Source organism: Scyliorhinus torazame, chromosome 11 (genome assembly GCF_047496885.1).
Source record: "Scyliorhinus torazame isolate Kashiwa2021f chromosome 11, sScyTor2.1, whole genome shotgun sequence".
Lineage (NCBI taxonomy): Eukaryota > Metazoa > Chordata > Chondrichthyes > Carcharhiniformes > Scyliorhinidae > Scyliorhinus > Scyliorhinus torazame.
Window position 1 is genome coordinate 186,210,628 of NC_092717.1, and position 21,964 is coordinate 186,232,591.

Consider the following 21,964-nt stretch of genomic DNA (forward strand, 5'->3'; position numbering starts at 1 on the left):
GGAGGTGACTGGCAGCGCACGGTGACTGGCCCCACCACACCTGTGACTCACCTGGCACTGTGGAGAGTATGCAGGAGGACACCAGCACTGGGTGGCCGTCAAGGTGATGGTCGCCCTGAACTTTTATGCCCCTGGCTCATTCTTGGGCTTGAACGGGGACCTGCGTGTGATCTCTCAAACGTCAACACACACGTGTATCCGAGATGTGACAGATGCCCTATATGCCTGGTATCGGGCTACACCCCCTTCAATCTGGACCAGGCCCACCAGAATGCCTAGCCTAAGGACGTCATTCATTTTCTTCCAGCATTGCGTGCCGATCCTCGTGGTGATGCTGGCAGCACTGACTGACTGCCTCTGCCACCTCCTCCCAGGCACAGTTCAGGAGGGCGGGCTTGAGTCTGTGGCCCACCCTGTCCCTCCTCTCCTCAATGGCATCGAGCAGTGGGTGCACTTCAGACTCCTGAAATTGGGGTGGGGCAGGCTGTCTCAGCCATTTATTTGGCTGGAGTGTGTGTGTGGTGAGTGAAGGGCTTATAAGCAGCCCTAGCTTGTCAGGACCCAGCGAATCCGTGCCAGAGAGGATGGAAACAGCTTCCAATTCGGTGGGCAGTGTGCTGAACTTCAGATCAAATAGCACCCCCAGCATTAACGCGAATCGCAAGCCATTCAGCTCTGGAAGATCCAGCCCAAAGTTTCTGATTTCTGTCAGCCTTTATGAATAATTCCCTTTGCAAATTGGCTTAATAGTGCATAATGTCTAGATCTTGCCTTGCATTCACTTTAAAATGACAATCTTACTTGAGAAACATTATTATTATTGAAGTGCATGGAGAACATAAAAAAATTTCTGCTATTTACGGTTATTTTGAATTTTCTGCCCTGTGAAAATGTTTTATTAGAACTAATTTTCTGAAGCAATTTGGAAGTCAGTGTTAAACATCAATTAAGTGCTTATTATGGGCTTTTTAATGTCAGTTACCGCTATTTTCCATTGAGTGTACACATTTCATTGGTTTATGTTGCACCAAACCTGACATGAAGTTTTGTATTTCTGGGGTAAGCCAACAGAGAGAATGTTATAAGGTGTTGGGTGTCATTCGCTAGGTCTTATTAAGGTATTCGTAGCTTTAATATTTATTAGTTACTCGAAACTATATACATGGATACGGTAAAGGTCCAAGCTGGGAGCTGTCTTCATGCTTGCTTCTACACATGGCTCAGTCCAACACAACTGATTTCTAGGTGTGGGCCATGTGTTCCCCTGCAGCACTATGTGAACGGTACTGTCTCAGTTAGACTTTAACCCTTTACATGCCAGACTACACCTATCCCCAAATACTTATCCAAGATTTTACAAGTTATCCCAATTTACCACTTACTTGTATTATCGCCACTACTCTATCTTGCCCCCTCTAGTCTCTTAGTTCATAGGTTCAGGCATTTTGGAGGCCCTCCCATATCTTGTTCTCACTATAGTTGGAAGAGTGGTAGCTTCCGTTGCTGCAGGAGATTTTTCTGGCATATGGGTGACTTTCCATCCTTTGGCATTGAATCGCTCTTTGTTGATTTCCCAGTTGTAGTGCTAGATGGTGGTTGGTTTATCTCCTTTTATGGGGCCTTGCCTGTGTAGATTTTGTTTTCTTCCTCTTCATCCTTCGTGCAGCTCGTTGTAACGCATGCTGGGATGGAAAATTGTTCTTCTGTTCTGAGTGTGACTTAAAAAAAGTATTTTTTTATTCGTTAGGTTTTCACCATATGAAAGAAAAACAAGAACAACAACCCCAACAGTATAAATAACCCCCCCCCCCGCAAAAGTCAACAGTAACCAACTCCCGAAAGTGCATTATAACAAACCCCAACAATTGTAGAACCCCTTCTTCAACCCCCCCCCCCCCCCTCAGCTCAAACGTCACCTTCTCCAGGGTCAAAATCTCCAGCAGATCCCACCGCCACGCCAACGCTCAGGGTGGAGAAGCTGACCCACCCCAACAAGACCCACCTACAACCGATCAGCGATGCGAAGGCTAACATATCCGCTCCCGCCTGCAACTCGGGCCGGTCCGACACCCCGAATATAGCTTCTAGCGGACCGGGCTCTACATCCACATGCAAGACCCACGAGATTGTACTGATCCCCCTCCAAAATCTTTCCAGCTTCAAGCACGACCAAAACATTTGAACATGGTTTGCGGGACCCCTCCCACATCACTCACAGACATCCTCCACCCCCTCGAATAGCCGGCTCATCCTTGATTTTGTGTGGTGCTCCCTGTACACTACCTTCAGCTGTATCAGCCCCAAACTTGCACACGAGGCCGAAGCATTCACGCTCCGCAGCACCTCACACCACAGTCCCTCAACTAAAGCAACCCAAATTCTCCTCCCACTTTGCCTTAATCCATCAATAGATGCCCTATCCTCTTCCAGAATCCTCCCATATATCGCCGGAACAACCCCCCTCTCTAGTCCTCCTGCCAACAGCACTGCCTCCAGCAGCGAGGAGGCCAGTGCTATCGGGAAGGTCAGGCAGACCTTTCTTGCAAAGTTCCAAACCTGCATGTGCCTCAACCCTTCCCCCTGTGCCAACCCATACTTCTCTCCCAACTCCCTTAGGCTTGCGAATCGTGACCCAAGAAACAAAGAACAAAGAAAAGTTCAGCACAGGGACAGGCCCTTCGGCCCTCCAGGCCTGTGCCAATCATGATGCCTTAACTAATAACACAACCTTTTGCCCTTACTCAGTCCCTATCCCTCTATTTCCACCCTATTCATGTATCCATCCAGCTGCCTCTTAAATGTTGCTAACGTGCCTGCTTCCACCGCATCCTCTGGCAGCGCGTTCCAGGTACCAACCACACTCTGCATGAAAAACGTACCCCGCGCATCTCCCTTAAACTTTCCCCCTCTCACCTTGAACCTGTGCCCCCTTGTAATTGACACTTCTGCCCTTGGAAGAAGCCTCTGACTATCCACCCTGTTTGTGCCTCTCATAGATCTCTTATCAGGTCTCCCCTCAGCCTCTGCCTTTCCAGTGAAAATAATCCTAGTTTAATCAACCTCTCCTTTTTTGCACTCTCTCCAAAGCTTCCACGTCCCTCTGATAATGTGGTGATCAGAACTGCACGCAATACTCCAAATGCGACCTAACTAAGGTTTTATACAGCTGCAACATTCCTTAATTTCCTTGACCCCACCTCTTATCCCATCTCCGAAACCTCACATCCATCCTCCCTGGCTCGAACCCACGATTCTTCCTAATCGGCATCCCCCCTGACCCAGTTCCCAGCTTAAAATGTTGCCTAAACTGCCTCCAAATCCCCCCCCCCCCTTCCCCACCCAGCAAATGAATGAGGATCAACTTGTTCACATCCCTCTGAAGAAGGACTTCAATAAAAATACCGGCAGGCACTGAAATAAAAATAGGAATTGCAGCAAAACATTAATTTTAATTGCCTGCTGCCAGCGGCAGAGGGAGGTTGTCCCACCTCGACAGGTCAGCCTTCACCCTCCCCACCAAACTAGTGAAATTACATTTTCAGAGCGCTCCCCAATTCCGGGCCACCTGCATCCCAAGTCCTAAAGTGGATTGTTGCCAACCGGAATGGCAGTCCCCCTACTCCTGGCGGAGAGACCATAAAATACTCGCTCTTGCCTAAATTCAATTTATACCCTGAGAATGCCCCGAATCTCTGGCGCAGCTCCATTATACTCCCTCAACAATGTGCTCAATTCCGAGATGTACAAAGCAGATCATTGGCGTATAATACACACTATATTCCTCGCCCACACCACTGTCCCCTTCCACAGCCCCAAGCTTCTTCGAGCAATGGCCAAGGGTTCTATAGCCAATGCAAACAACATGTGGTGGGAACATAGGGCACCCCGTCCTGTGCCCCGGTGCAGAGCAAAATACCTTGAGTTCCTGTTGTTACTGCGAACACTTGCCATCAGCTCCTTATACAACAGTCTCATCCACGTCACGAATCTCGGCCCAATTCCAAATCTCTCCAATACCCCATCAAGTACCCCCACTCTACCCAATCAAACACCTTCTCTGCGTCCAGTGCCACCACCACCTCCGTCTCCTTTCCCTCTGCTGGAGACGGGTTCGCATTCAACAACCTCCTCACGTTCATGAATACCTGCCTTTCTTTCTCAAATCCCATCTGATCCTCCCCAATCACGTTTGGGAGACATCCCTCCAACCTGGACGCCCAACACCTTTGCCAGTATCTTGGCATCTATATTCAGTAAAGATATTGGCCTGTATGACCCACACTCCACTGGACCTTTATCCTTCTTTAGCAGCAGCGAATTGATGCCTGCCCCATCGTCTACAGCAAGGCACCCTTGCTTATTGCATCCTCAAACATTCCCACCATCAGCGACATCAACTTATCTTTAAATTTTTATAGATGCTATGGGCCAGGGTTTATAATTCTGAATTCACCAAATGATCCAGAGATAATCTTTCATGGCAGAGAGCTCAACAGTACAGCTGCCTTGTCTGACTTCAGCTGCAACACACTGAAAAACGAAACAAAAAAAAACAGACACACCCAAACTTTTCTCAAAGTGAAACTAAAAAACAGAAACAGAGCTCAGCTCCATCCACACTCTGACATCACTGCAGTAACATGAGCAGCTGAACATTTCTTAAAGCGACATTCTCATGACAATAGAATTCAACTGGGAACCCGTCAGACCCCGCCACCTTCCCTGCCTGCATCTTCCCAGCCTGCATCTTCCCAATCGCCTCCTTCACCTCCTGCTCCCTCACAGGTCCCTCCTAGCCTGTCTCAATCCTCCTCACCCAGCCTCTGATACTCCAACCCGTCCAAGAACTCCCTCATCCCCTGCTCCTCCCCCGGTGGCTCGGACCTATATAGATCCTTATTAAACTCCTCAAATACTTTATTGATCTTCTCCGGAGCCACCACCAACTCCCCCGTCCTATCCAGTACCCAAACTATCTCCCTTCGCCGCTGCCTCCCTCTGGAGTTGGCCGGCCAGCGGCCTTCTCCCCGTTGTCCTTCTCAACTGGCGTACCGCATTCCCTGTGGGCATCTGGTCGAACCACCCCTGCAGCTCCTTCTTGGCCAAGGGACGTGGATCTGGGACCCCCGCATCCACCTTCAATTTCTGGCACTCATCTCCTCCATGCCCACCTTAGCCTTGAACGAGATCACATCCCCCCTCACCACTGCCTTCACAGCCTCCCAAACCACCGACTGTGAAAACCTACCCCCCCTGCAGTTAAACCCCACACATTCTTCGATCGCCTTCTCGATCATATCACACAAGTTCCGGTTCGCTAGCAACCCCATGTCCATTCTCCACCCTGGCTTTTGGATCATCCCCTTCTCTGAAGTCCCATCCACCCAATGTGGAACATGGTCCCAAATCACTATTGTTGAATTCTCCGACCTCCTAACCCCAGCCAATAGCACCTTCCCCACCATGAAAAGTCTTTCCTTGAGTACACCCACCGGGGAGAGACATTAATACACTTGTTCCCTCGGGTGCAGGAACCTCCATTGGTCCGCGCCGCCCATCTCCCTCATAAGCCCAACCAGTGCCTTCGCGCGCCCCCCCCCCCCCCCGCGCATGGGCCAGTGAGCACAGCTGAGACCTGTCCACCTTCGGTTCCTGCACCATATTCCTCAGTCCAAGTCCCAGTCCCATCTCCCATTTCAGTCCCAGTCCTTCAGCCTTCACGAATTATTCCGCCGCCTCCACCGCCTCGAAGTAGAAGTCCCTCTGATTGTAGGTCACCCTCCGCTTCGCCGGGTTGACCACACCACATCTCACGCCGTTACTGTAGATTGCAGCCTTCACCTGTCCGAAGGCTGCCCACCTTCTCGCCAGTTCCACTATCAAGTCTTGGTATATTTGAATTCCCCCCCCTTTGCTTCACTAGGACCTTCTCCTTGATGTGAAACTTGTGGAAGCAAATCAAAACTGCCCGGTGGCTCGTTTGCTTTCGGCTTGGACCTGATCGACCAATGAACCCTGTCCAGTTCATATCGGGAGGGTTCTTCTCGCTCCCCCAATAACTCGGCCAACACCTTTGTGAAGTACGCAGTCGGCCTCAGTCCCTCTTCCCCCTCAGGCAGGCTCACAATTCATAGGTTCTGCCACCTCGACCTGTTCTCCATGTCCTCCATCTTGGCTTTGAGCCCTTCGTTGGCCTCCGCCACTCTCCGCAGCTCCTCGCCCATCGAAGTGAACTGGTCACTGTGCTGCAACAGAGTTTCCTCCACCCCCTTCAACTTCTCTCCTTGCTCCCATATCTCGGCCAATGTCTTCGACACTGCCGCCTTCAGCAGGGCCATCGCCTCCTCCGCCAACTCCTTCATCGCAGCCATCATCTCCTTTCGCATCACCTCCATGTGCTTCGTGAACTACCTCTCGAATTCTCTGGTCATCACCTCAGTCAGAGTTTCCACTGTGAGGGGAGCGGCCCACCCAGCGATCCATCCTCCGCCATCCAGCTCCCGGGCTAACCGTTCACACGACGGCCATCTTTTGTTTGCCCCCTTCTTCCCAGCGGCTTTCCTCTGGGTCTTCAACATCCCTTATTTTCCTTATGCTTTCCTGGACCACCTTGTTCAAAAAATGCCCCTGAATCTGGGCATAAATATCCAAAAACTAGAGCCTCGAGCAGGAGCCATCCAACGTGCGCCTTTCACCGACATGCCATCACCGGACGTCCATGAGAGTGTGACTTGGTAGTAAGCTCACCTTTGCATTTAGCTCTGTGGTGTGCTTTCTTGATCTCCTGAATCCTCTTGGGATCTTCTATTTGTTTCAATGTTCTGGCTGATTTTGCAGGTGCTTAGTTGATGACTTGTCTCGGTTATTTTGTTGGTTGTCGGGCCCCTGCTCAGTCGGCTGACTCTGCACACACTTGGTATTAAATCTGGTCTTCCACAGGAGTCAATGGAGTCTTCTACTGCAGTGTGGAATTTCATTTCTGCCTTCAGCTCCCAAGCCCTTTGGAGCTTTTCTCTAGCTTCTTGAACACGTTCAGGTCAGATCACGTTGTCGATTTTGTTTTTTCCCCTCCGCTTTCAGAATTTTAATTTTCATCAGTCTCTCTGAGGTTTTGAGTTGTTCCATTTGCTTCCAGCATGTTGTACGGTGTTGGTCTTAGCTTGGTAGGTCTTAATATGGTATTCGTAGTCTTGGGTAGTTGAACAGGAAGTATTTATTAACTACTAGAATCTATATACATTGGTACAGTAAAGGTCCAAGTTAGGAGCTGTCTCCATGCTTGCTTCTACACATGGCTCAGTCCAACACCACACTGATCCCTAGTTGCAGGTCATGTGTTCTCTCTCAGTCCCACTTTAACATTTTGTGTCAGACTCTGTAAACCAGACAGTCTTCATAAAATCATATATCACAGAAGAAGGCTATTCCTGTGGTGCCTCTTTGACAAAGCGGCCCAGTTAGTCCCACTTACGCTTTTTCTACAACAGTCCTGCAAATGTTTCCTTTTCTAGTATATATCCACATTCCCTTTCAAAAATTACTATTGAATCTGCCTTCCCCTTCAGCTACAGCAAGACTAAGGGGAGCACTTCCCATACATGTGCATATGCAGCCAGTGCTATCATAGTCAGACTTCCTAGGCAGCTGCCTGTATTAAAAATGGCCTCTTGTTGGTCACCCAGGCCAGCACATAGGGAGCTGGCAGGATTGAGAGAGCACCACTTGACTTATTAGCTTTGATAGGAGCACGCAGTCTCCCACATGCAGCCCCCTTGCTGCTTCCTGCTCACTGCCTCGCTCACTTCTCCCATCCTGCTTGCCTCTCCAAGTTCTACCCTTCTTGTCTATTATGCCCCCCATTCACCACCCATCTCTTCTGCCCCGCTGACTGCCTCCCACTTGCCACCCACCTTTAAGTCAATGTCCTCTGCTTACTGATCCTGTGGCCACTGGAACCAGTTTCTAATTATTTACTTTGTCAAAACCTTTCATAATTTTCAATGTCTCCTTTTAAATCTCCTCTTAACTTCCTCTGCGGTAAGGAAACAATCCGATTTTCTTCACATAACCTTATACCTGGTACTATTCTAACGAATGACATCCTTCCAAAGATGGGGCCAGCTGGGCCTTACCAGTGATTTATAACTGTTGAACATAATTTCCTTGCTTTTGTACTCTATACCTATGAAACCAAGGGATTTTTATGACTTGCTAACAGCCTTCTCAACTTGTCCTAATACCTTCAAATTCTGCATATATGAACCCCCCAGACGGCTCTGTTTCAGCTAGTTTCTTACCAAGTTATCCTCACTGCTTCATCTTCAGCCTTTGCATTGAGTGGCTTCTCAACCTTGGTGATTTCAACTTCTATCTCAACTCACCTTGCCCTCTCTCCAGCCTCCTATTCTCTATTCACATAAACTCTCCATCTCGGTGTTGTCCCTGTATTCCCATCATCTCAATCACAGACAAGATCAAATGAAACGAGCATAAATCCTCGCATGCCTAGTTACCCAGGGATAAGGGGGTCTTGTGGCAGTCCATAACGTTCCTGCCTCTCAACCATGATCTCTGGGTTCAAGCCCCACTCCAGGACTTTATGGCCAAGGCAGATGTGTTAATGATGTGGTTAAACAAGTTGAGTAGCAACCTGCAAATCCTTCTAACATACGCCAATGCCAGGTGGTAAAAGTGGGAGAGTTTCCTGGTTAATTATATAAGATGGGAAAAAAAATTGGAGTATCTACCATGACTATCCATAGCTCCTGGACTACAGCGAGCATGTAAAAGTGTGTGTTGTCACCGCAGCTTGGAGTCCTCGAGGTGCCAGATGGCTGTTGTAAATCAGGTTGGTGCTAACAGCACAGGGGTCAATTCCTGTTGTGGCTGGGATGGGTTTGAGACACCTCTCCTTGCCCTACCTGTGGTGGAGATCACGGTGCTGAGGGTTAGACCTCCCTTGGGGCAGAGAGCTCAAGAAAATAAATAAACACCCACGGCTGAACATGGGCATAGTGTTCACTCCAATGGTTGTTCCACTTAACGGGGCAAATTTATTTGTACCCATGGTAACAGACTGAAAATGATTTAGCACAAAAATTAAAATGATTACAGGTTTAAGAGAGAAAGAAGAGAAAAGAAAATAATTTTAAAAATTTATTTTACACCCAGCAGATGAGTGCTTCAACAATTCCTCTCTCCCAGCAGGTAAATGCTTCAGCAATCAGAATTCTCAAATATCTCATCAAATACTAGTGTAATCATGGAAGCTGGCCAGGTGCCATTGATAGCAGGCTCTACTTCAGACATTCGGCTGGCCTTTCGCTAGTCGATCAATTTCTCCTTTCCTCCACTGAAGTACTTATCTCCCATGACTCAGCAAAGATTTCCCACATGTTCAATCTTTTATACCCTCTTCAGGAGAAAGGGTTGCTTTACTATACTGACAGGCCAAACCATCCCGCATAGCTTTTTATAAGGCACAATTACCCAATTATATTTCTGTGCCTTTCGTTGAAACCATGATTTGAATCCGCCCAGAAAACTGACCATCTCTCTTTTGTTTTCTCCAGTCATTTTCTCTTGTGTGGAAGCTCTGTGCTGTCAATCTAGCAGAAAAAGATGCTTCAATTTTGATGATGCGTGCTGTCTTTCCAAGACCTAATACTCTAAAATTCTGAACACTTGCCTGCACTTTGTGTTGTTTTTCCTGATGACATTTGTTTTAATCGCAGGGCAGGTTTATTTTACAAAGATTGAAATTTGCACAACAAAATTTGTTTTCCGTCCATTTTTTTTTTTGCAAGGTATGATGGATAGTATGACTAGGCTTTTTTGCCACTAATTTGTTCAAAAATAATTTCTTGTCCTGCAAATAATTATCTTGCCAAAAGATGTTGGACTTACTGGTTATAATTCCTGATTTTTACTTTTTTCTTTGTCACCTTTCTTCAACAGCTGTGTCCTTAACCTCTCGCAAACACTCCACTGCGTCTATGTTGTCAGGCTGCTGTCCAATTCAAATTTCTCAAATTCAATATTGGGATGACTAAACTAATTGCATCTGATCTTTCCATTGCCACCTGAACCATTTTCCTGCCTGCTCTCTCAGACTGAACCAGACTGTTTGCAACCTTGTTGGACATCCGACCCTATATCCATTCCGTCACCTATATAGTATCACTGTCTCTGATTCCCCCATTAGTTTATCTGCTGCTGAAATCTCCATCCATGCTTTGGTCACCTCGAGAGTTCTCTATTTCGGTTCTCTTTTGGTCTGTCTCCATTTCCACCTCCCAGACATTCTAAGCTCACCCAATTGTTCTACTCTATCCTAATCTGCATCATGTTCTACTTGCCCATCGCCTGCGTGCACGTTGACCTGTATTGTCTCCTAGTCCAGTTGTGTCTCAATGTAAATAAAATAAAATTCTCATCCTTGTTTTCAAAGCCCGCCATAGCCTCAGCTCTCCCTAACACGGTGATCGCCTCTAGTCCTGCAGCCCTGCCCAAAATGCTGAATTTTTTCAACTCTTGATTCTTTGGCACCCTTCACTCGCATCGCTCCACTTGTGCCTTCAGTCTTCTGGAGCTCTGGAATTCCCTCTCCTGTTTCTTTCTTCCTTTAAGGCCACGGTGAGAACCTACCTCTGTGGCCAAGCTATTGGTAATCGGTTCTCATGCCTTTTTCTTAGTGTCAGTTTTTCTTTCTTTTTGTGAAATATTTTTATTCTCCATTTTCACATTTTCTTCAGAATTTACACCCCACCAACAAGCAGTAAACGGTAACAAATACAAAGTCAATCCCCTTATCAACAACAACGATCCCATCCTCCCACCACCCCAAACAACACCCCACCTGACAATATAAGCATCAAATAAAACAAACCCTCCCACGGTGGGAAAAAAAAAGGAATCAGGAATCGCCTATGGTCACCATTGACCTATAGAGTCCACCCCCGCCCCCCGACATTCAATGCCATCCAATCCCCAAAAGAGTACCGTAAATGACACCCATGAATTGTAACCCCCCCTCCCCGACTCCTCCCCTCCACTTCCTCTTATAAAACTCCTCCCCCCAACCCCTGTTCCTTCCCCAACTTTCCACCCTGGCTAGACTCATCGGAACCTGTTCTGCCAGGTTCCGATGGCCGCAGCCCCCCCCCCCCCCCCCCCACCTCACTCCCATTCACTGGCCGGCTTAAACCGGCCAGTATGGAGTCCCCCGCCCGGGTCTCTTTCCCCTTTGCCTGGTCCCAGGAAAACCAAGAAATCCCCTTTAGCACACAAACCCCGCATAAACACCCCAGCCCCAAAGAACCATCATAGCAAATGAAAGTCCCATCTCTTCCCTTGTCCAAATATATACAACGTTGGCTCATTTAGCACGTACACAGCACGCAGTGAAAAAATACAGTTACATGAGGCTACATCGGTACATGACCATTTCTTAATTCAGCCACAATCCTTCTGCCCAGCACAGGACCTTCTCCTTCACCCTGTACCTACGAAAACACAGAGTCACTACTCTTGGCGGCTCACTCTCCTTTGGTACAGGCCTCCACGACCGATGAGCCCGATCCAGTTCATACCAGAAGGGATCATCCCCCTCCCCCAATAGCTTCGCCAACATCGTGGCAAAATACTCCGACGGCCTCGGGCCTTCCACTCCTTCGGGCAGACCCACAATCCTCAGATTCTGTCGCCTGGATCTGTTTTCCAAGTCGGCCATTTTGGCTTGCAGACCCTTGTTGGTCTCTATCACCTTCCGCATCTCCTTCCCCATCGAGGTAAGTTGATCACTGTGCTGCAATAATGTCTCTTCCACGTCCTTCAGCGCCTCATCTTGCTCCCGCACCTCCGCCACTGTGCTCAATACCACCGCCCTCACCGGGGCAAACGCCTCCTCCACCAGCACTTTCAATACCGCCCCCATCTCCTTCCTCATCGCCTCCTTGTGTTTAGTGAACTGCCTTTCGAGTTCCACGTCCATCATTATTTCAGCCGTGGGCAATGCGGCCTCCCCTGGTGCCCCAGCCTCCACTTTTCTTGCCGTTCCCGTGTTGACCTTTCCACTCCCTGACGGACTTTCAGCCACTTTTTTCACGGCCGTTTTTTAACTTATTTTCGACATTTCCCTTCACTCTGCCTTCTCCCTGCTTTTACTGCCTCCGTTGCCCCTGCGACCGGGCGTTAAACCCCGAAAATGCCATTCCCGAACGGGAGCCCTCCAATGTGCGGCTGCCTCCCGCCCGCCGTCACCGGAAGTCCCTGTGTCAGTTTTTCACTCTAAGCACCATGGGACATTTTACCACATTTACCACATTAAAGATAACCTATAAATACAAAATGTTGTCATTGTATCCGTGCTCTGAATATTTATTGTCCAAGATAGGAGTTACTCTGTATCCAACTCAGTACTGTACCTAACCATGGCGTATTTGATAGGACAGTGTAGAGGAGGTTTTACTCCGTATCTCACCCACGCTGCATCTGAAGTAGGTATCTGAATTAGGTGGGAGGGTGAATTGTGACGAGGATGCAGGGATCCTGCAGCAAGATCTGGACAAGTTGGGCGAGTGGGCAAATCAATGGCAGATGCAGTATAATTTGGATAAGTGTGAGGTTATTCACTATGGAAGCAAAAACAGGAAGGCAGATTACTACCTGAATGGTTGTAAATTGGGAGAGGGGAGTGTGCAGCGGGACCTGCGTGTCCTTGTGCACCTTCGCTGAAGGTAAGCATGCAGGTGCAGCAGGCGGTAAAGAAGGCTAATGGTATGTTGGCCTTCATTGCGAGAGGTTTCGAGTATAGAAGCAGGGATGTGTTGCTGCAATTGTACAGGGCCTTGGTGAGGCCACACCTGGAGTATTGTGTGCAGTGTTGGTCTCCTTCTCCTGAGGAAGGATGTTCTTGCTCTCGAGGGAGTGCAGCGAAGGTTTACCAGACTGATTCCAGGGATGGCGGGACTGTCATATGAGGGGAGATTGACTAGGTTGGGATTGTTCTTGCTGGAGTTCAGAAGAATGAGGGGGGATTTCATAGAGACTTCTAAAATTCTAACAGGACTAGACAGGTGGGTCTGCCTGGGTCTGAGGTGGGATCTGCCTCCTAATCAACACCTCCTGGTGCACAGATGTAGCAACACTGGTGAGTTTCTGCTCCCTGGACCTAGAATACCTGATGCTAAATTGCTGCCCCTACTACCTTCCGCGGGAGTTCAGCTCCGTTATCCTGACGGCAGTTTACATCCCACCCCATGCGAATGTGAAAATCGCACTGGACAAAATATTCACCAACACGAATAGCCTTGAAACGAAACATCCCGAGGCCTTGTTCATTGTAGCTGGGGACTTCAATCAGGCCAAGCTCAAGAGCGTACTACCAAGTTACCACCAACACGTCACCTGTTCCACCAGAGGCCCAAACATCCTGGACCCCTGCTACACAAATATCAAACATGCCTACCGCTCTGTCGCCCGCCCAGACATTGGCAAATCTGACCACAAGGCTGTGCTCCTGCTCCCGGCTTATAAGCAAAAACTGAAGCGGGAGAATCCGTCAAAGAAAGTCGTGCATTGTTGGTCTGAGGAATCTGATGATCTCCTATGCGACTGCTTAGAGTCAGTGGACTGGTCAGTATTAAAATACTCTGCGACCAGCCTGAACGAGTACGCCACTACAGTAACTGACTTCATTATTAAGTGTGTAGAAGCCTGTTTGCCAAAGAAACAAATCCGTGTGTTTCCAAACCGGAAACCCTGGATGAACCGGGATATCCACTGCTTGCTGAAGTCTAGTCTAGGTCTGAGGCGTTCCAGTCAGATGACCCTGACACAAGAAAGCCAGATATGATCTAAAGAAATCCATCAAAGATGCCAAAAGACAGTACCGGACCAAGCTCGAGTCCCAGGCTAGCCACACGGATCCCCGCCGTCTATGGCAAGGTCTGCAAGACATAATGGGCTACAAGATGAAGGCATGTAAAATCGTCGGCTCCAACGCACCCCTCCCTGATGAGCTCAACGCACTCTTATGCCCGCTTTGAACAAGAGGTCAGCGAGAGCGAGCCCTCCACCCCAGAAGCCGCGGATGAACTTGTATCTGAGATCACCACTGCAGACGTCAGAGCAGCCTTCTCGAAGGTCAACCCACGGAAAGCCACTGGCCCGGATGGGGTACCCGGACGGGCACTCTGGTCTTGCGCGGATCAGCTGGCGGGGGTATTTGCAGACATCTTCAACCTCTCATTACAACAATCTGAGGTCCCTATCTGCTTCAAGAGGACGACCATCATCCCTGTACCAAAAAAAAAGTCAAGCAGCGTGCCTTAATGACTATCGTCCAGTGGCTCTGACATCCATCATCATGAAGTGCTTTGAAAGGTTAGTCATGGCACAAATCAACTCCAGCCTCCCGGATTGCCTTGATCCACTACAGTTTGCCTACCGCTGCAACAGGTCCACAGCAGACTCCATCCATGGCCCTGCACTCTACCCTGGAACACCTATGTCAGACTCCTATTTATCGGGTACAGCTCAGCCTTCAACACCATCATTCCTACGAAATTCATCTCCAAACTCCGTGGCCTTGGCCTCGGCTCCTCCCTCTGCGACTGGATCCTGAACCTTCTAACCCACAGGCCACAATCAGTAAAGATAGGCAACAACACCTCCTCCATGATCATCCTCAACACCGGTGCCCCACAAGGCTGTGTCCTCAGCCCCCTACTATACTCCTTGTACACCTATAACTGTGTGGCCAAATTCCCCTCCAACTCGATTTTCAAATTTGCTGATGGCACCACCATAGTGGGTTGGATTTCAAACAATAACGAGACAGAGTACAGGAATGAGAATCTGGTGAACTTGTGCGATGACAATAATCTTCCCCTCAATGTCAACAAAACAAAAGAGATTGTCATCGACTTCAGGAAGGGTAGTGGAGAACATGTCCCTGTCTACATCAATGGGAACGAAGTAGAAAGGGTCGAGAGCTTCAAGTGTTTAGGTGTACAGATCATCAACAGCCTGTCCTGGCCCCCCCCCATGCCGACACTATAGTTAAGAAAGCCCACCAACGACTCTAGTTTCTCAGAAGAAATTGGGCATGTCAGCTACGACCCTCATCAACTTCTTCAGATGCACCATAGAAAGCATTCTTTCTGGTTGTATCACAGCTCGGTATGGAGCGTGCTCTGCGCAAGACCGCAGGAAACTACAAAAGGTTGTGAATGTAGCCCAGTCCATCACGCAAACCAGCCTCCCATCCATTGACTCTATCTATAATTCCCGCTGCCTCAGAAAGGCAGCCAGCATAATTAAGGATCCCACGCACCCCGGATATAATCTCATCCACCTTCTTCCGTCAGGAGAAATATACCAAAGTTTGAGGTCACATATCATTGCCGCTTCTTTTCCTCTGTCTTCTCCTGTGGCTCTGTTCCAATTATGGCAATCCGTGAGTTTGCCCTTTCTTTTGATATCTATGTTCTAATGCTAGAGTCGGCAGGTATCGAATGATACCACCACAATGTTCAACCGGCTATCGATCAAAGAGCCAAACACCAGTTTGTTAGTTCAAGGTCGAGGGTACTTTATTTACACACAATTAGTCATGCAACATAAACACTACTAGTTAACTACACCTATCGACTAAGACAACCTGTACTTAACATCGGGCACCCGGCTCAGGTCAGAAAACAGTGGCCGTTGTTCGATTCTGGATCTATCGAGTCCGAAGGAGTAACTGCTGTTCAGCTAGGCTCATCTGTTGAACTTGGACTCGCTTCTGGCGTTGCTGCAATTGGAGATGGTCGTGGCTGGAGCACCAGGTTCAAGAGAGGACGAACATATGGCGAACTCCTCTTCTTATACTTGGGGGTTTTCGCACTCTTTTGGGCAGTCCTTCAGTTTGGACCCCACTAATTGGGTGATCCCTGATCACTCTGTTCGATTCCTAACCAATAGGTGGGCGGGGATCTGGATGGCTGGGTGTGTCCCAAGTGGTCACTGACCCTGTTGTTGGCGCTTCCCCTAAACAGGGAGTGGCGCCGAAATGTCTGGGACTGTACCAGTCGCTCGAGTACCAGTCCTTTGTTCTGGTGAAGATGGGCCATCAAATGCTAATCGGCCCATCAAAATGCTAATTCGTCGGCGTTTCGATACCGTCTAGACTTCTTGCTTGCAAATATACATTTCAGGCTCTGAGCCTGCCTGAGTCTTGCCTTGTCCATTTCACCCACTAGGCTTTGCGAGTTTCTCTGTCCCTAGTTGTAAGTGGCGATCCCAGATGGCTACAGTACCAACCGACTCAAGAACAGCTTATTCCCTACTGCCATCAGACTTTTGAATGGACCTACCTCGTATTAAGCTGATCTTTTCTCTACACCTTGCTCTAACTGGGCAGCACAGTAGCATAGTGGTTAGCACAATTGCTTCACAGCTCCAGGGTCCCAGGTTCGATTCCCGGCTTGGGTCACTGTCTGTGCGGAGCCTGCACGTTCTCTCCGTGTGTGCGTGGGTTTCCTCCGGGTGCTCCGGTTTCCTCCCACAGTCCAAAGATGTGCAGGTTAGGTAGATTGGCCATGCTAAATTGGCCTTGGTGTCGGGTGGGGTTACTGGGTTATGGGGATAGGGTGGAGGTGTGTGCTTGGGTAGGGTGCCCTTTCAAAGAGCTGGTGCAGACTCGATGGGCCGAATGGCCTCCTGCACTGTAAAGTCTATGATTCTAACTGTAACATTATATTCTGCAGTCTCTCCTTCCTTCCCTATGTACGGTATGCATTGTTTGTACAGCATGCAAGAAACAGTACTTTTCACTGTATACTTATACATGTGACAATAATAAATCAAATCAAATAAAAGGGTAGAGCAGGGAAGATGTTACCAATGATGGGTGTGTCCAGAACCAGGAGTCACAGTCAGGATTCAGGGTAAACCATTTCTGACAGAGATCAGGAGACACTTCTTCACACAAAGTGGTGAGCCTGTGGAATTCATTACCACAGGAAGTAGTTGATGCTAAAACGTTGAATACATTCAAGAGGCGGATGGATATAACACTTGGGGAGAATGGGATCCAAGGCTATGGGGAGAAAGCAGGATTAGGCTATTGAGTTGGATGATCAGCCATGATCGTGATGAATGGCGGAGCAGCCTCGAAGGGTCAAAAGATCTCCTCCTGCTCCTATCTTCTACGTATCTACATATCTATGAACAGAGTGTTTGGTGTAAAGTGTTGTGGAAGCTTTACTCTGTATCTAGCCATTGAAATATCTGTCCTAGGGATTTTGATGGACGAGGTAGCTTTATTTCCTAGCTAACCCCTGCTGTACCTGAACAGGGAGGACGTGATTTTCCATGCAACCCGCCATGTGTTTTGCAGTGGCGGAGGCAGCTCACCATGGGCTGGCGGTGGTATCTTCGGGTCCTGCCATTGCCAACAGGGTTTCCTGTTAAATGCTCCCCTAGCTACAGGGGTGCGCTATCGGCAGGACCGGAAGATCCCCTCGGCTTGAATGGCTGGTAAGTTCTGGCCTGAATGTTTGTTTGTTTGTTTGTTTATGACACTTGGAAAGTAGATTGTTAACATTCTGCAGCACCTTTTCTCATCAATAAGTTCACTCTGGTGCCTTTGTATGTTAAATACAAATTTCCCTCTTTTGGAAAAAAAATGACTTCCAGTCGCAGTTGGCCCAAGCGGTCGGGATTGGCGACGAGCCTGTCAGCAAAGCGAAGCAGAGCCGCAGCGAAAAGAAGGCACGAAAGGTGAGTCAAAACACACACACCCTGCACATGGACACACACACACGCACATATACACAGATATGCACTCATGACACATGAGCAGCGCATACACTGTCAAAGGTACAGATGTGAATATGCAGTAACATAATCTGGATGTAGCAATGTCGTTATTCTACGTGTACCACTGAACTAACAATCCAGAGAATGCCAGCTCATGCCTCACCTTGGCAGATTGAGAATTTAAATTCAGTTCAAATTCATGGAAGTTACAAAACTGGTATTGTTAAAAGTGACAATGAATTTGCCAGGTTGTTGTCTAATTTCATCTGGTTCACCAATGTCCTTTTTATTATAGAATTTACAGTGCAAAGGAGGCCATTCGGCCCATCGAGTCTGCATCGGCTCCCGGAAAGAGCACCCTACCCAAGGTCAACATCTCCACCCTATCCCCATAACCCAGTAACCCCACCCAACACTAAGGGCAATTTTGGACACTAAGGGCAATTTAGCATGGCCAATCCACCTAACCTGCACATCTTTGGACTGTGGGAGGAAACCGGAGCACCCGGAGGAAACCCACGCACACACGGGGAGGATGTGCAGACTCCGCACAGACAGTGACCCAAGCCAGAATCGAACCTGTGACCCTGGAGCTGTGAAGCAATTGTGCTATCCACAATGCTACCGTGCTGCCCCGTGCTGCTTTCCTTCCTTTAAGGAAGGAAAGCTGTGGCCTGGTCTATGTACAACTCAGGTCCCTGACCAAAGTGGTTAATACTTATTGGCCCTTTGAAGTGGTCTAGAAAGGTTACCAAACCATTACCAGCAGTTAAACAAGGACACACTCCTAACTTTACACTTCCGCACACTGCATCTTGAGATACGGAGTTCAACTAAATCCTCAATCGGGTTCAATGCACTGGGTCATGAATTGTAGCTTCCCTGGAAGTGAATGATTGGAGTCACAGAGCAATGCAGGGTGACACACACTGATTCAATGGGAGAGCCAAGTTTTTGTTTCCATGTTCAGTGACTGCTGAACCCACCCATACTTTCTCACACCTAATATAAATCCCAGCTTCTGAGGTAAACAGGGCATCCAACCAATGACAAACTCAGCTGCCAGTAATCGTTCACATGGATTTTATAAATGTGTTGTAACCAATGTTCTCACTCTCTCTTTTTCTTTCCTCTCGCACTTAACTCTGTCTTACTCTGATTCTCTCTCCCCCACTGGTTTCACTCTTCTTTTTACTCTCCATCACTCGACATCTCTCTATTTTTCTCTCATTCTCTTGTTCACTCCTTCTTTATATGTCTCTCCTTCTGTTTGTCCATTCTCTCTTTTGGTTTTTCCTTCTTTGTCACACTCCCTCTCTCACCTTTACTGTCCTGCTATATCCCTTTTTCTCCATGCCCCTCATCTCTCTTGCTATATCTTTCCCTCCACCTCAATTGCTTTCATTCCATTTTTTTTATTTCTCTCCCCCTCTATCACATTTTCATCTAACTCAACCCAACACTCCTCCCCCTCCAACTCCCACTATCACGTACTATCTCCCCATCTTTCTCTGCTCTGTTTCTGTCTCTCCCTCACTCTGTCACTTCCTCTTCCTGCCTTTATCTCTGTCTCTCTCTTTCCCCCCAATCTTGTTTCAGGCTATGTCCAAGTTGGGGCTCCGTCAGGTACATGGTGTGACAAGGATAACAATCAGAAAGTCTAAAAACATCCTCTTTGTTATAACGAAGCCAGATGTTTTCAAGAGTCCAGTGTCTGACATCTACATCGTCTTTGGAGAAGCAAAGGTGAGCGTGAGTAACTATAACGACCAATAAAAATGTGGGCCTTATTGGGCACTGCTGAATATTGGCTTGTTAAAGATTAAATAAAACATGAGGGCTGGATTCATTGAAGGGACTATTCAAAATGTGGAGCTTGTTGCAGAAGTGTAGAGGGAACTTTACTCTGTACCGAACTCTTGCTTCATCTGACCTGGCAGTGTTTAATGAGACAGTGATGCAAGCAGAGCATAAGTACAGGGCAGACCAGTCAGCTCCTCAAGTCTGTTCTGCCATTCAATTAGATCATGGCTGATCTGTACCTCAGTTCCTTTGTCCACCTTGTTCTATGCGCCTTTATGACACAAAACTCTATTGACTGCAGCCTTGAAAATTTCAATTGACTCAATATCCAAAGGGGAGACAAGTTCCAGATTTCCAATAACTTGTTTGTTTGAAAATCTTTTCCTGATGTAATGCTAATAAGGTTTTCCCGCCTCCTCGAGTTCTGGATTTGCACACCAGAGGAAATAACTGCTCTGTATCTCTGAAAAGAAATGTTACTGAAGTCTTTTTGTCTTGCACTCATCAGGACAAAGGGAAGAATGCCAAATTTCAAATGTAAATCGCTTATTGTCACAAGTAGGCTTCAATGAAGTTACTGTGAAAAGCCCCTAGTCGCCACATTCCAGCACCTGTTCGGGGAGGCTGGTACGGGAATTGAACCGTGCTACTGGCCTGCCTTGGTCTGCTTTAAAAGCCAGCGATTTAGCCCAGTGTGCTAAACCAGCACACAATTTATGTTACAGGAGTTGTAATCTTTATTAGTGTCACAAATAGGCTGACACTAACACTGCAATGAAGTTACTGTGAAAAGCCCCTAGTTGTCACACTCCAGCACCTGTTCGGATGCACTGAGAGTGAATTCAGAATGTCCAATTCACCTTTCACCTAACAAGCACGTCTTTTGGTACTTGTGGGAGGAAACCGGATCACCCAGACGAAACTCACGCAGACACGGGGAGAACGTGCAGACCCCACAGAGACAGTGACCCAAGCTGGGAATCGACCCTGGCGCTATGAAGCAACAGTGCTAACCACTCTTCTACCGTGAAAAGGTGCTGCTTGGTTGGCAAGACCACTCTAGCCCAGCATAAATGAGCTACATTATGAGCTCAAATGATAAAATTATTAATGTGTGTATGTGTGCATTCAGGATTGTTCAGCAAGTGCTCTTAAATGTAGCTCATTTGTGTTGCTAGAAGTGCCATACATTTATATGCAGGGATCCATTCTCAACAAACCTAAAGAAATATGTTAAAGCCTTGCACCTTTTTTGAATTACCTGGGAGCTTGGGGGAGACTATAGTTTCCCAAGGTTTTCACCATGGCAACACTTCAGCCAGTCAGAGTGGTCTTGCCAACTAATCCGTAATCTTCTGTTATTAATTGTAATTGTTTGAAATTTGGGATTCTACTGCTTATCGTGAGTGCAAAATAAAAAGCTTCAGCAACATGATTCTCTTTTCATCGATATTCTCCATTTCTGTTTGATCCAATTAATTTTTAATTGTTTAAATATTTACCCCTCAACCTTCTATGGACAAGGGAATACAAGCCAAGTTGATGCAGCCTGCCCCCATAATTTAACTTTTTTACCCCTAGTTTAGTTCTGGTGAATCTGCATTAATTCCCTCCAATCGTGCCACCATGCCGTAAAGGGCTTTGGTGCAACTAGTAGTTGTAATAGATGCTATAAATGCACGTCTTTCTGTTTGCTCTTTTATTCCAGATTGAGGATCTGTCCCAGCAGGCTCACAAGGCAGCGGCTGAGAAGTTCAAAGTTCCCATTGAGCACGCCACACTGGTACCTGAAACAACTCCGACCCTCACGATTAAGGAGGAGAGTGAAGAAGAGGAGGTAAAGCACCTTTTGAGGCATTTCGGGGGCAAATCTTCAGTAAATAGGATGTGTGCTCCAGATCTTGTGTTTCCTTCAAAGTAATCCGATCTCCCCTAAGTGCTTTCCTTACTGTGAATACTAATACTAGAAAGGATGGAATAGCTTCAATGGTAGTTTTGAGGGAGTGGTACCATCCAGTTGGGATCTGGGACAAACAATGTGACCATGTTAAAATCGGGCAGAAAACAGCTGGTTGATTCAAGTGGGTTTTATGTTTTACTTTCAAAAAAAAATCTGAGGGTTTTGCAAACAAAGGAATGTAAGCAGAAAACTTAAAGTGGCAACACTAATTAATGCAGTACCCTGTAAATGGACACCGGGTATCAAAAATTGAAAGCGAGAGAAAGGTTATTCTTGAAGGAGGTGCCATCAGCCAATCTCAAGATTAGCAAGAGATCTAAAAACAAGTTTCCGGATAAGGGTGATTATTGGGAACAGAAGCTGTAATCCTGTGTCTGTGTCAAGAATAGTAAG

At 47.6% G+C, this 21,964-nt stretch overlaps 1 protein-coding gene across 2 annotated transcripts in view; it reads left to right on the forward strand.

Annotated features, from left to right (window-relative positions):
• The window catches only part of LOC140385713 (uncharacterized), a 127,688-nt gene that overhangs the window by 101,226 nt on the left and 4,498 nt on the right, over nucleotides 1–21,964 (forward strand). For both annotated transcript variants that reach the window (XM_072468158.1, XM_072468159.1), the window contains 3 exons: nucleotides 17,686–17,769; nucleotides 19,408–19,554; nucleotides 21,320–21,448. In XM_072468158.1, coding sequence (XP_072324259.1) covers nucleotides 17,686–17,769; nucleotides 19,408–19,554; nucleotides 21,320–21,448 — 360 coding nt within the window. The remainder of the gene's footprint in view (nucleotides 1–17,685; nucleotides 17,770–19,407; nucleotides 19,555–21,319; nucleotides 21,449–21,964) is intronic.